This window comes from Toxotes jaculatrix, chromosome 6 (assembly GCF_017976425.1).
Source record: "Toxotes jaculatrix isolate fToxJac2 chromosome 6, fToxJac2.pri, whole genome shotgun sequence".
Lineage (NCBI taxonomy): Eukaryota > Metazoa > Chordata > Actinopteri > Toxotidae > Toxotes > Toxotes jaculatrix.
The window spans coordinates 17,435,546-17,449,766 of record NC_054399.1 but is presented as its reverse complement, the minus strand read 5'-3'; the positions used below and the strand labels follow the sequence as shown (position 1 = coordinate 17,449,766).

The window sequence follows — 14,221 nt, the reverse complement described above, 5'->3', positions numbered from 1 at the left end:
TATGATCAACAAAGTACAGCCTTGGGCACCACTTAGATTAAGATCAATACAGTGGCAAGTTGAAGTATTTCATTTCTTTTTCAAGGTTGTAATATATCAAAAGTATCTCCAGCAAATTTATTGGCGACATCTGGTATCTGTGCTGTATATCTTTCAAAATGTGGCATCACTGGTGATTGAAGTGAAAACATCAATACTAAACTATACATTCCTTCACACCTACTGTACTTGTGTGTGTCTATTCAACCAACTGCTGACCTGTGATCACCCAGCGCTTTCCCTCAGCTAACCCAGAGACGCTTTCATACAGTAGTTTATTGACAGCATGCAAGGAATGACAAGTTCGCCTTTACTGCCTTCCTTCTGATGGTGGTAAAAAATGAATCCCTCTCTTGCCTCTTAGATGGACACAGATTGGACTTTTGTTATTTTGGAAGTGTCCAATCTCTCCATTAAGACGACTAATTCTCACTTAGATTTTTCTACTAGTTAGAAAGGTCAGGGACTCTGGAGATGATTCCAGCTGTGGGAATAGAATAGAGAAAACACACCCTTGAAGGGATAAGTTACACATCATGAATCAATTGGAAAATCTCCCTAGATTCCACAGCTTCTCATGGTCTGGATTTAATATTCCTCCCTGTTTTACCAATAAAGAGGAAATGAGGGTGAAAGATATGCCGTGAAACATTATTAGCTGTAGCAACAGCCATCACTCTTCCTGCTGCAGTGACAATAAAAGTTTATGCTCTGTTACATCTTGTGGCTGAACCTCAATTCATTCGGGGTTTTAAACTTCCTTACTTGTATGTAAAGGTCCAATACATCAACATTACCTCAGGGATATTTACATGTAGTAATGTACTTGTTTTAAGAGCTCTCCCAGAAGGCCAACCCAACTTCACAGCTCACATAACTTTGATTTCACATTCTTAACTTAACTGTTTCAAAGAATCATTGGCTGACTGATTAAATTACGCCATTGTGATCATTACTGTATCTTCAGCGAGTGACTGAATTAGATGGTGACTGATTGATCTGGTGAATAATCCTCCGATTTATTGGTATTTTCCTCTAGAGGTGCCCAAAGTTTCAGTGGAGCCTCGTAATCAAACCTTTACGACGGGAGATGAAATGAAGATCAGGTGCTCAGCCAGCGGTTACCCTCCGCCTCGTCTGGTCTGGACCCACAACGACATGTTCATCATGGCATCCAGCAGGTTAGTTCATCTCCTTTGACATAAACAAGGTGGATGACTATTCTTTATCTTAATTCTACAATGTAGGGATTTGAAAGTTTTTGTAGAGCTGAGATCTCAAAGCTTGAAACCGTGGTCAGTGTGGTGGTGTTTGTGTTGTATGATATTGCAGTAATAAATCAGGATCTCTCCTGTCACTCTCCAATGCGCTGAAATGACATGAACTGCGGGTCTTGTATGTTCAGATACAGGATGACTCCTGATGGCACACTGGTTCTAAGAAACACGGAGAAGAAGGATGGAGGAGTTTATGGCTGTTTGGCCAGCAACCAGGCTGGGACTGACACAATGACCTCCATCCTCACTTACGTCGGTGAGTGGCACAATGCTCGTTCAACTGGATGTGCTTAAATAGAAACATGGACTGTGCGTGTGACATCCATGTTCACACAGAATTAATTTCACCATCTTTTAAAATTTGTATTCAAGAATTCTGTGCAAATATAAATAAAATATAAAATAAACTAGTCAGAAATAAGAAAATAAATGGAGCTGCATGATGAAAACAAGTGGTTCTTTCACATACATACTCACAAATGCATGGCCACTAGTATTAGTACATTTTTAATTGCTGTCTCTATTTTAATGTTCTGCCTATTCTGCAACGATTCTGCCTCCCCAGAATCACCCGTGGTGACAGTGGCATTAAGTGAGATTCTCATTGGCATTGGAGAAACCACAGTGATGGCCTGTTCAGCATCTGGAGTCCCTCAGCCTGAGATCTGGTGGTACAAAGGTAACTCCTCAGAAGGAGAAGGAGATCTGACAAAGGAAAGCTCAATGTGGAACTGGAACACCTCGTAACACCTCATTTGAATTACAGAGACATTCAGCATGTAGAAGAATTGAGCAGTTTTTACTTTTATCCTCTACTTGCTTACACACCCCACATGTAACAGCTGCTTTTTAAGAATTCAGCTGATCACACTCCGCTGTTGTATCTGTTTGAATTTCTAGGTGATGTCCAGCTGCATTCATCATCCCTCTTGAATGTAGACACGCTGGGAGGGACGCTGACCATCAAGGAGACCCAGAATGTTGATGCTGGAGATTACAGCTGTGTCGCTGTCAATGCTGCTGGCACCTCGTCAGGAAAGATCTCACTCGATGTAGGAGGTGAGAGTGGTGTCTAGTTTAGTTAGAGCATGACCGAGTGCTTGCTTGTTTCTTGAGTTGCAAGACTGCAACAGGAGGTTATTGCAATGTCATGATATCTGTCCTAGACCCTTATCCCAACCAGATGCCCCAGGACAGGGTTTTTTTTCTGTCTAAATTGCAACTGTAAATTGGTCTTTGCTTATTTTATGGATAGTAAAATTCACTTTAAATGATATAAAGAACTCAGACCAGAAGAGTGAATCAAGAGTTTATCTCTTTATTTGGAGCCTTAAACTTGAAGCCATCAATGAACTGGCTGTTATGGCTGTGACTAATGTGTGATGGTTGTGTATAATGATACAAAGGCTGTTTTGGTGCTGTTAATGAAAGATGCCATTGCCAGACCAGGGACAGAATGCGTCTGGTTTATATCTTAACAACACATGGGTGTGTCAATATCCATTTATGGTTTACAGTGTTACACTGGTAACCATACAGTGCATGTGCAAAGCTGGACTTTTGCACATGCACACAAATAAAAAAAATGACTGACATGTGTAACACAGAACAGTACATACCCAGAGGTATATATAAATATGGTGCATATGCTGTGTTTCCATATTTCTGCTGTTGTGCAAATACACACTTTTAGTCTTGAATCTACACATAGTTCCTTACATCTGGTCATGGAATCATAGAACAACTTCAAGCGTAGATGACCGACAGCTTGATTGTCTGTAGAATGAAGTGCAGATGGATGGGTAGCCCCTAAACCTTTTCACCTTTGTAATCTTTAACCTTGACCGCTTTAGCCGCACCCAAGTTCACCCGAGAGCCATTAGACGTGGCGTCGGACATCGGCTCCAACGTGAGCCTGTCGTGCCATGTCCAAGGTTACCCCGAACCACAGGTCAGCTGGCGAAGAGAGGATGGACTACCCCTTTTCAACAGGTCCCGTGCGCAAGGCAGTATTACACAGAGCAGAGGAGGTCTACATATCTCCAGTGAGTTTATTAGTTAGATATGTGCATATACATTAAACAAGTAAATGCTCTTTGTTAATGTCCCCCAAATTAATGTCCCTCTTATTGTCAGACCTGTGGGTGGAGGATGATGCGGTGTATATCTGTGAGGCCCGAAACCACTTTGGCAGGATCCGGACCCAGGCCAGAATCACTGTGACCGGACTGGGTAAGAACACGGATTGATATGAAATGTGTTGTCTCTGATTGGATGTTGTTTTTTTTGTTGTTGTTGTTGTTGTTAGTTTTTTGGGGGTTTTTTCTCCAAGAGCAGAAAGTTGTGTCTTAATCTTAAAATGAAAACTAGTTTTCACAGTGTGATTATGTAGCCAAAAAAGCAGACATCTTAATTTCTGCATTCACTTTATTTATACTTACTTTCATTTATCAATTTTATAACTTTATAATCAAAGGAAACATGATAATGGTTTGCATATGGTAAATTTAGTGAAGGAATACAGAAATGTAGCTAAACTGAAAAATTGCTGCGTTAGCCCTGTCTCCCATGAAATGGTCTTGTATTTCAAAGACCGCTCTCTGGCCCACAAAATACATTGGCACACTTACACATGCCTGCATTCCTTTGTGCTTCTATCTTTTTGTATGTCTTTGTGCATGTGTGTGTTCCTGTTTCACTCTTTACACGTGAGTGTGATTTCATTAGCACATTTCACTGGGTGTGTTTGAACACATGTGCCTTGTTAACCACTGTTTCTGTTTCACTGTTTCTCTGCAGTGGAAACACACGGAGCACTTATACTGTATGTAGGCCAAAGGTTAGAAAGCACTGACCCACCCAGATGACATATATTGCTGCCCCACTGCCCCATTTCCCTGCTGACTGTGTCGTCTCAGAAGACACATACACACCCAGTGCAGAAGGACATGTGCAGTAGTTTTCTCTTGGGCAATAATGAAAGTAGAGAGCAGTGAAACTGGTGTGTCAGTGGCATGTTTTTGTGTGTACATGTGTGTTTGTGTGTGTTTGTGAGCTTGTTTTCCCAGGCCAATCAGGGTGGTCATCACATTCCCTCTTCCCACACCCTGTTGTCTATCACAGCCCCCACAGATGACATCACCATTGTCCCTGTAAACACAGCCAGAGCATTTACACAAAAGTGATATCAGATGTCATTTAGTGTGTGTTTATGTACGTGTTGTGTATAAGTATGCATATGTGAAGGAAGAAAGGGTTATATTGATGCTTTTAGCAGCTGTGGAAAATATATACTGTATATGCTGTATTGTGTTTATAGCAACCAAGTATTCCCTCGTCATCATACAGGACACACACCAACATTTAAACACATGCTTCCTTTGAATTTGGACATAAGTCTATTATTTTGTCTGAAAATATGTAAGATAACAAATACAACCACAGTTTTTTGTCTGTTCTGTTCACATGCCAAATTTCAAACATCAACCATTTGTCATATTTTCTGCTTTTCATGGTTGTCAAGGATGTGAGATTTTTTTTAAGGATGCGCTGGATTGCATTAATTGGTAGAGTTCCTTTGGATGGGTGTTGTAAGGGACACAATCGTACCAGACTTTTTTGTGCATATATTTTTGGTCTCTATGCGCAGAAGAAGCTGCTACCCACATACTGCAGATTTCAAATATATCAAATAGCTTCAGAAGATTTTTACTGCTCCCGGCTAAGATGAATGTGCTTAATAATTTTCTTGAATTCTTTGCTGTCATGCTTTCAGCCCCCTTGTTTTTCTTACATAAGCTCTCTGTTATCGTTTTCATCATATCTGCAGTCTTGCCTGTGATTGCAATGAGTCCAGCTGTGCTCAGCGTGATTGAGGACCAGCAGGTGACCCTGCCCTGCGTCCTACTGGCTGGCAATCCGCTGCCTGAGAGGCAGTGGCTACACAACTACGGGCTGGTGAGGACGCAGAGAGGAAATTCACAGTTTGTAGATGTCTCGCATGCTTTTATTTGCATCACCTGAGTTCACTATCCATGTTTTAACTCAAACCTGTGGAACCCACAATTCTTCAGGTAACATCAGACCAGTATATGACAGTGAGGAGGGACGGCAGTCTGCATATTGAGAGAATCCGGCTGGATGATGCGGGTGACTACACCTGCTTGGCTGAGAACGTTGTTGGGGCCACCAACCATACCACGACCGTTAATGTTTATGGTAATCCAACTGCACATAAGCATGTTTATGCACAGAAATGTGAATGTGGAGAAACAAAGTTGCTTAGTCTTAAAGGTTCCTTCTGAACTTTGTGAGCCATCCTGTACATATCCTACCAGCACAAGCATAAGAACACATGTAACACCTCAAGCACTAGGGAGATGTAATACTGGCAACTATATTGGTCAGTGATGCAGATGTGTGGTAGACACTAGAGTCGATTTGGTATTTCAACGCCGGTAAACTGAGCTATTAAATCATATTATGATGTAGACATGTAGTTCACAATGTTTGAAAGTAAAACACACACTAACAGCTAATTAACAATTTGATAGGTGAAATGGCTGTAACGTGCCATTAAAATGTACTGGCAGAGGACCCCAAATTAAAAAGCCCAGACCTTTTTCACAGCAGACATTTTACATGCCACAGAAGGAAAAGCACAGGTGTAATTAATAACTCTAACGATGGCCTCATTCTGCTTAGGGGAGCCAGTTCCAGTGCCTCTCATGCATGCAGGTTCACTTAACTGTCGTTAGTATTATTAATTACACCTGTGTTTTTTCCCCACCATGATGACTCTGAGATCTCTGAAAAAGGTGAGACATGAGACATGAAATGCCTCCTCTAGCTTTTCTTTCTCTTTTATTCTGTTACCGTCTCCATTTCTCACTGCCCTCTTTAAATGACTCCTTTACGATGTAGAAGACTCTTAATTGCATGAATAGGATTATCTTGGAGGTTGCAGTAAAACCAGGAGTAGCTGAAGGTAAAGGCAGAGTTTGGAGCTCGGTGAGAAGGAAAAATGTGTTCTCCATTTTTACCAAAGTTAGTCATTGCCAGAAGGTACTGACTCTTTCATTTTGTGAAATTGGGTCAGTCCTTTTCAGATGAACATATACAGTGCACTGGACATTTACGCTATGTAGGTCAGTGTTTAGTTCTCTTTGCCTTAACTGGTGAGAAATACTTTCCATAGAGTCTTCAAAGACTGCAGATAGACCACCATGTGATAATGGCTTGTGTTGTGTATGCTGTGTGTGATTTTGTTGTTTAGCGTTTTCATTTCCAAGAAGATGCTCCAAGCCTCCAAGGGCTTATCTTTTCTGCAGATTCCCAGGATCAAAGCAAAACAAAAACAAGACAGATAGTGAAGGAAGATAGAAAGAAAAGAATAAAAAAGGGGAATATCTGCTCAGAATACTCTGTTCACTTAGGCTCTCTCCAGATGCTTCTGAGACACATAACAAGCTGGTACTATATACAGAGACAACCAAATACACAGCACATACAGAACTCAAAATGCATCTACTAGATTCTATAAATACTTGACAAATGTGTTGTATTATGTACTGTGTTTACAGTGATTCCTACCATTCAGCATGGCCCTCAAGTATTCAGCACGATTGAGGGAACACCCATCTCCCTGCCCTGCCGTGCCAGTGGAGTACCCACCCCAGACATCACCTGGGCCAAGGTCTGTGTTGACATTGTCTCTCTGTGTATAAAGGCCAGTGAAAAGGCCAATACTCGTCTTGTTATGGTGTATTGCTTTCCTGCCATTGAAGACCTCAGATTTCCTTTTTTCACACCCAGAAATAACAAAAGGGAGAAAGAGAGAAACCACATGAAAGAAGAATTTGAGTGAATCAAGGAAAAAAGTCAGGTCAAATGAATACCAGCCATGATTGTTCATATTGCATCACATTTTTGCCAAGTCTCACCAGATGAGACTACACAACATGCAGTATTAGGAAAGCTCTATTGCCAAAGTAAGCAATGTCATCCCAAAATGATCATTTTTAAATAACGGCTTCACAAATCCAAGAAGCATTTATGACTCACAGACTCCCACTCATGCACAGATGCACCTCCTGACTGTTAACTTGTAACAGGATGCTGTTATGCAGCTCATTTTTACTGGTAATGTGTAGTATCCGTACTTATGTAGGGAGCTTCCACAGTTTTGGGCAGTGATGAGCTCAACTTTTCAACTCCAAGGGAACAGGTCCTTGTGTTGTTTCGTGCCAGTAATCAGTCACTGTCTATTTGTAGTGCAGCTCTTACTTGATTGATGGGCTCTGGCAAGACAACAGCTCATGATAGGAAACTGCTTGTGTGTCTGTGTAAGGGCACACATGCGTGCCTCATGTGCTATTTCACCATGAAATCAGCTCTACCTGCATCCATTGGCTTGTTCAGGGTGCTCAGCCTTAACATGTGCACTCCCTCCCTCTTTTCCATCTTTTGCACTAGCTTCTCTGAGTTGTAAAAGCATTGCTGTTAAAGTGAGCCACGCTACAGGGACATATGAAACTAGACCTCGCTAAGTTCTGCACCAGCTGTTTAAATGAGATTCACTCTGATTCCTTTGCTGTTCTCAATAACATTTATCAAGTCACGTTAGTCATGTCAGATAAAAAAGGACAGTCCAGATGTGACACATTCCTGATGAACTGACATCACATTTGCTTTATATTTTGGTTTATTTGATTGTATAACTGTTAACATAACAGCAGGGAAGAGTGTCAAATCACAAATTTGAGCACACTTAGTCAGTCAAACCACACATCCTTTCTGGTCTCAACTCTCTCTGGGTCACAGTGTCAAATGTTAATAAAGCTAAGTTAATGAAATAAACTCTGGCCCCTGCCCTTTCCCTTCTGTGATTTGTTTTGTAGGGTGGGGAGCTGCTGTACTTGGGTGGTCCTGCCTTTTCCCTGGATTCTGACGGCAGCCTTCGCATTGCTTCCCCTTCTGGAAACGAGACTGGAGAGTTCATTTGTACAGCTACCAATGCTGCCGGCTACGTCTCCAGGAAGGTCCAGCTTACTGTCTATGGTGAGCCTCATCACCAGCCAAAGGCTGGATAAAGTCTGCGCAAAAATAAAAGAGCTATACATAGACTCTGAAGTCAACAAATTATTACTAAATTTATTCTGAGACATTATTACTGTGATCATTGCCAAGAAGTCTAGCAGCCTCTACCAGCTGGCAAACTATGCCACAAGTTATATTGCCCTTGGATTTTGCAAGAAAATGACTTCACAACACAAAGACAGATGCTTAACACAATAAAACTGAATTAAATTTCCACTATTTTAGCTTATTGGTTTCAACTTACTTATCATTTATCATGTCCAGGTGCAAAAACAGTGTCTTCAATGACCATTGTTTATTCTTAAAGCCAAACTTAAGGCTAAACTCATAAACTTTTAACGTAACAAAACCTACAGTACACTGTCACTCACAGTCATGCCCACTTACAATAGAAATTGGCCAGGTGTGTATAGTTGTAAAAATAGGCAGAGTAGGCAAGTGCTAAACAAGTCGTTTGGTCCATTTCCCTCACAGCTCGACTTTACTTTTCATGTTCACTGCTCTGCCTCACTGGTCACTTTGTGTTGGCAGTGAAGACGGCAGTGTGTATTCAGAAAGGAGATGTGCCAACCTCCCCTCTGCTTTTTACATCTAACTAACACAGCTGGTATTCACTGTACACCAGAAATAGTGGCTGCCCATGTGCTGGCAGTAAATGCCTTTTTGTTTTTTTTTCTGTATCCAATTTATGGATCACTCTTGGCAACAATTAGTTTTGGTTGATAATCCCATCCTTACTGATTCTGATAACCAACTTCTCACTACAAAGGCAGCCGCTCTAAAAACGTATATAGAAAATGGCTTTTCTGACATGATTTTGTAGTTTTGTAGCATTCATCTGTCTTTTAACAAATGTACATGGATCAAATGTTTACAGCAGAGGAACAACCAGAACCAAGAAGCAATGTCATTTTTGGGGTATATGAGATCTTCCTATTGAGAATCACCAGTACAATACACCAACAAACTACCCACTGAATGGATGCATAAAATATTGTATAAAGGTTTCACACTTTTCTCCTGTGGTTATTTAAATCTGGGTCTCTTTCATTCACTCTATAACTCACATGTGATTGATTGTCTAAAAAGTTGAATTGCTGTTCTTGGGTTTGTCTGCCCATGCATGTATGTTCAGTCCGTCCCAGGTCCAATGTTGGTGGTGCTGGAGGCTCAGCACAGCCAATCAGGATGTCAGTGATTGAAGGTGAGGATGCCATTTTGCCATGTGAGGTCCACAGTGTCCCGCCTCCGACCATCAGCTGGGCCAAAGAGAGGCAGCTCATCTCCCCTTTCTCTCCCAGGTAAAACACACACATATAGAGCCACACACAATGCACAGTGTTTTCCCCCTGACATTCTGACAACTCTAATTCTCCACCAGGTGATCCAGGTGAGCTCTAGCATAGACAAAGACTTTTTATTATCTTAAAATCCATAATTATAAATAGACAGAATTCTATTAACTTGACAATAATCTTAAAGTGAGAGTTGCATTTGTATTTTCAAGACACTAAGATCTTGATTGCTGACAAGACACTTGATTGCTGCGCTTTGTGTCCATTGACAGTTTGTAACCTCAGGGTATAGTTTGTGGTTTTTATAAGATGACTGAGTAATCACACTCTCCTCTGTGATCTGTTGTACCTACTGTGCGCCTTCCACAGCAGCTGTAATTGTGGTTGATGGCGGATTAGTAAGAATTACTGGAGTATTTGTTTACAGTAATGTCTCAATAAGTCATCGTGTGGAAAAACTAGCGAGTGTGTGCTTATTTTTCATTTGCATGCTCCGCAAGAGTTATTTTGCATGCACGACATCACTTTACAGTTTAGTTTATAGCTTTCTGTTTGTCTGCGTGTGTGTGTGCTTGTGTTCTTCCCAGGCACACTCAGCTTCCCTCTGGCTCTATGAAGATCTTGGAGACCAGAGTCTCAGACAGTGGACTCTATGTGTGTGTTGCCTCCAACATCGCTGGCAACCTCACACAATCCATTGTGCTGAATGTTTTGGGTAAGTTTGTGAAATACTTACATTTTAAATAATTAAATTAAATGGTAACAGTAAGAGGCAAACATCTCATGGCCGGTCATTAAACTATATCCAAGTACATTTCCAGGTACTGTCCAAATTATGAAAGATACAATCATCTGGCTCAAAGTTGCTGATTGGATCCATCCATTAGCTTTCATGTAACTGTGTGATTTTTAAATGCAGACACATTCAGTACTCATTCATTACCCAAATGAAAAGTGCAGCTCCGACATACTCACATTTTGGATTATATAATTGACATCAGCACACACTATAGAAACTTAACTTGTAGGTTGAAGTTCCTGTGTGAGAGATGACATGTAGGTACAGGTGAGGCGCTAAAACATATTGAAGCTTGTCCTCTGTCATCTGTCCTGCAGTGCCCCCTAGTATACAGGCTGGCCCAAGGGTAATAAAGGTACAGGTGGGTTACCCTGTGGAGCTGCCCTGTGTGGTGAGAGGAGTTCCAGAGCCAACTCTAGTCTGGACAAAGGATGGTAAAGACTATCCAGTGTCACATGATGGCAGTCTAGCACTGAGAAATGTGGGGCTGGATGACGAAGGGACCTACACCTGCACAGCCACCAACACTGCAGGCAGAGACGAAGCTCAAGTCCAGCTTCTAGTTCAAGGTTGGTTTCAGTTAATGTCTGACCATGCTGAGGTGCCCTGTGTGGACATTAAAATGTTGTGGTCAGGGTCGAACAGTTGTACATGTCTGTTTAAGGTAAATGAAACCAAAGGACATCAATGTATATCCCAGTCTAGAATGAAACATTAAAAAAAATTTTTTTTTTGTTCATGGCAGATTTTAGTAATTCAATCTGCAGCACAGAGCTTTTTATACATGTTTAAGTAAGACATAAAGTACAGTGTGTGCAATTCAGTTTGTAGTTTTTCAGTTGAGTTAAAGTTTGCACAATACCAGCCAAGTACTGTTTTTGCATACGTGCACATTGGCCACATATGCTTTGTAATGTGTCCTTGTTGATTGAATATTAATACCTTGATTGTTTGTGCTTTCAGTGCCCCCTGTGGTAGAGGTACTGGAGCCCCCTTTCAATAGTCCCTTGCAGGAAAGAGTTGCAAACCAGCGTATCGCCTTCCCCTGTCCTGCCAAAGGTACAGAAATATTTCCTCCTATCCTTTAATATTATGAAGAAGAAAATGGATAGTTTTTTTTTTTTAAATCCCATTTAGACACTTAATTAAATTTCTGCTGGAAGTAACATTTGTTCATGTAACATTTTCTCGTCCAGGTTTTCCTAAGCCAGTGATCCGGTGGTTGCGTAATGGCCAGGAACTCACTGGTAATGAGCCCGGTGTGTCCATCTTGGAGGATGGCACACTGCTGATTCTGGCCTCTGTGTCACCGCTGGACAGTGGAGAGTACGTCTGTGCCGCTGTCAATGATGCTGGATCCACTGAGAAGAAATACCAACTCAAAGTCAATGGTAACTGGCATGTTCATCAAGTCACTTGCTGACACATCAGCGGACTTCTAATAAAACATGATATGTAATAATCGCCTCTGAAACCTTCACAGTGCCCCCAGATTTTCGTGACAGTGAAATGCCAGGCAACGTGTCGGTGGTCCTGAGCCAGCCAACCAACTTGGTGTGTGATGTCACAGGAAGTCCAACCCCTGTCATCACCTGGTACAAAGATGGGACTCCTGTAGGTGAAACCCCATTGAATATTTTAACAAATGTGTTTTGAAAACTCTTGTTTTTAGCATTTGTTCAAGGTAAATACACACATCAAAGACACAGTCAGAGAGATGAAGTAACATGCTGCCTTATAATTTTCATAGCCTATATTTAAACTGTGGTCTAGTACTGTATGTCATCTGCATGGATAAAAGTAATGAGATTATAATGACCTTTCCTTTCATTTATTAAAGAAAGTGCCCATAAAGACTGAATGAGCACTGATCACAGGGTACACTGTCCAGAACAGACCATAAACCACTGTGGATCCTGTCTGTGTGCATGTGTGTGTGCAACAAAGACATTCAGTGCCAGTCTTGGTGGCACTGTGCTCAAAGCTGTGATGACAAAATAATTATGATGAATTGACATGAGGACAGGGAGTTTGCTCACACTTTGTTACAATATCCCAGTTAGTTGGCTGCTTTTTGTTCCCTTGGCAGCCTTACTAATGTTTCCTGCAAGGCGCAGATGGGAAAATCAGAGCACTCACTTTAATCTGCTAATTATGAGTAATCTAAATCAAGATGCTCTGCTCTCTGAATGTTTTTGGCTTTGAGCAAAAAGCATGAAATGTTCTCATGTTTTGTGCACTTTTTACAGCTGAATAGATCTTTGACTCTTAGACAGCCGTTGTTTTTCAATTCTCCCTCAATAACAAGCTGCAGCTTTTTTTAGTTTAGATCTTTTTATCATGATGTCTTACACTTTGACATATAATTTGCTGTCTCTCAGTATTTCCTAAACTGTAACTTATGTTGGCTCTGCTTTTGTCTTTGATTTCATTTATTTGTGTTGATTGACAGGTAGTTGCTAGTAACAGTGTCCAGATTCTTGATAATGGGAAAACCCTGAAACTACTGAAGGCAGCCACAGCAGATGCGGGCAGCTACAGCTGTAAAGCCATCAATATTGCTGGCAGCACAGAAAAAGACTTCTTCCTGCATGTACTGGGTGAGCAATGGTCTATGGCATCTCACAGAGAAAGAGCTTTGTGCAGACTTGTGGACACACTGGACCTTAAATTAAAACCACATTAAAGGAAAACGGCTTTAAACGCTTTTAATGCATGAAATGAGCCCAATACTTATGATATTCACTTGTGAGGTTTTGTCATTATTAAGATGAGAAAAAGAGCCTACAGTTGTAACAAATATAATTCATAATATTCAGTTTTTTGATGAGTTGCCAAACAAACTATGATCCTCTCCCTTTGTGCCACAGTCCCACCGACCATTGTAGGGTCAGGGTTACCTCGAGATGTTTCAGCCATTCTCAAACAGGAGATCAGTCTTGAGTGCAATGTGCAAGGAGTGCCCTTTCCCACAATCCAGTGGTACAAGGACAGGAAGTAAGTTCCTTCTGAAACTGAAGAATGGTCAAACAGGATGGAAAGACTGGATTAAACATTTCTCCTTCAATCATCCCTGTCCTCCTTCCCATTCTTACTTCTTGCCAGGCCGGTGTTTCTTGGTGATCCCAATCTGGAGGTCACCAACAGAGGACAGGTTTTGAGGATAAAAAGTGCCCGTCTTGGGGACCAGGCCCGTTACCAGTGTAGTGTCATGAATACAGCTGGAAAACAGTCCAGGGATTTCAACCTCAGTGTCTATGGTGAGTGTGTATTTTGGCAAATCCTTAGTACTCTGGGTACCACGTGCAAAGCCTACTCTGGGTACTCAAAACCTATAGAAATGTGTTGCCAAACCTAACATGATACAGCTGAAATTTCAGCCATAACATTTGATTGTTTTTGTACTGTTGTTCCAGTGCCCCCTTCCATAAAAGGAGGTAACCTAACCACAGAGGTCACAGCCCTGCTGGACACAGTTGTAACACTAGAGTGTGAGGCACGTGGGGTGCCGCTTCCCACCATCACCTGGTACAGAAATGGAGAGGCCATCCTGTCCAACCGGCAAGCTCAGTACGTAGAGCGAGGTCATTACCTGAAGATCCCTCATGCGCAGGCATCAGACGCTGGTCTGTACACATGCAAAGTGACCAGTGTAGCAGGGAGTGCTGAGAAGACCTATGACCTGGATGTTTACTGTAAGAATTTGACATCTT

At 41.5% G+C, this 14,221-nt stretch overlaps 1 protein-coding gene across 1 annotated transcript in view; it reads left to right on the top strand.

Moving 5' to 3' along the window:
• Positions 1–14,221, top strand: part of hmcn1 (hemicentin 1) — a 77,947-nt gene that overhangs the window by 29,136 nt on the left and 34,590 nt on the right. The window contains exons 12-31 of the mRNA XM_041039732.1: positions 1,079–1,220; positions 1,445–1,572; positions 1,882–1,995; positions 2,217–2,375; positions 3,170–3,361; positions 3,453–3,548; positions 5,146–5,273; positions 5,390–5,534; positions 6,899–7,011; positions 8,216–8,375; positions 9,550–9,715; positions 10,297–10,424; positions 10,826–11,077; positions 11,472–11,567; positions 11,705–11,899; positions 11,992–12,122; positions 12,961–13,108; positions 13,379–13,505; positions 13,614–13,768; positions 13,925–14,203. Of these exons, the coding sequence (XP_040895666.1) occupies positions 1,079–1,220; positions 1,445–1,572; positions 1,882–1,995; positions 2,217–2,375; positions 3,170–3,361; positions 3,453–3,548; positions 5,146–5,273; positions 5,390–5,534; positions 6,899–7,011; positions 8,216–8,375; positions 9,550–9,715; positions 10,297–10,424; positions 10,826–11,077; positions 11,472–11,567; positions 11,705–11,899; positions 11,992–12,122; positions 12,961–13,108; positions 13,379–13,505; positions 13,614–13,768; positions 13,925–14,203 (3,054 nt within the window). The remainder of the gene's footprint in view (positions 1–1,078; positions 1,221–1,444; positions 1,573–1,881; positions 1,996–2,216; positions 2,376–3,169; positions 3,362–3,452; positions 3,549–5,145; positions 5,274–5,389; positions 5,535–6,898; positions 7,012–8,215; positions 8,376–9,549; positions 9,716–10,296; positions 10,425–10,825; positions 11,078–11,471; positions 11,568–11,704; positions 11,900–11,991; positions 12,123–12,960; positions 13,109–13,378; positions 13,506–13,613; positions 13,769–13,924; positions 14,204–14,221) is intronic.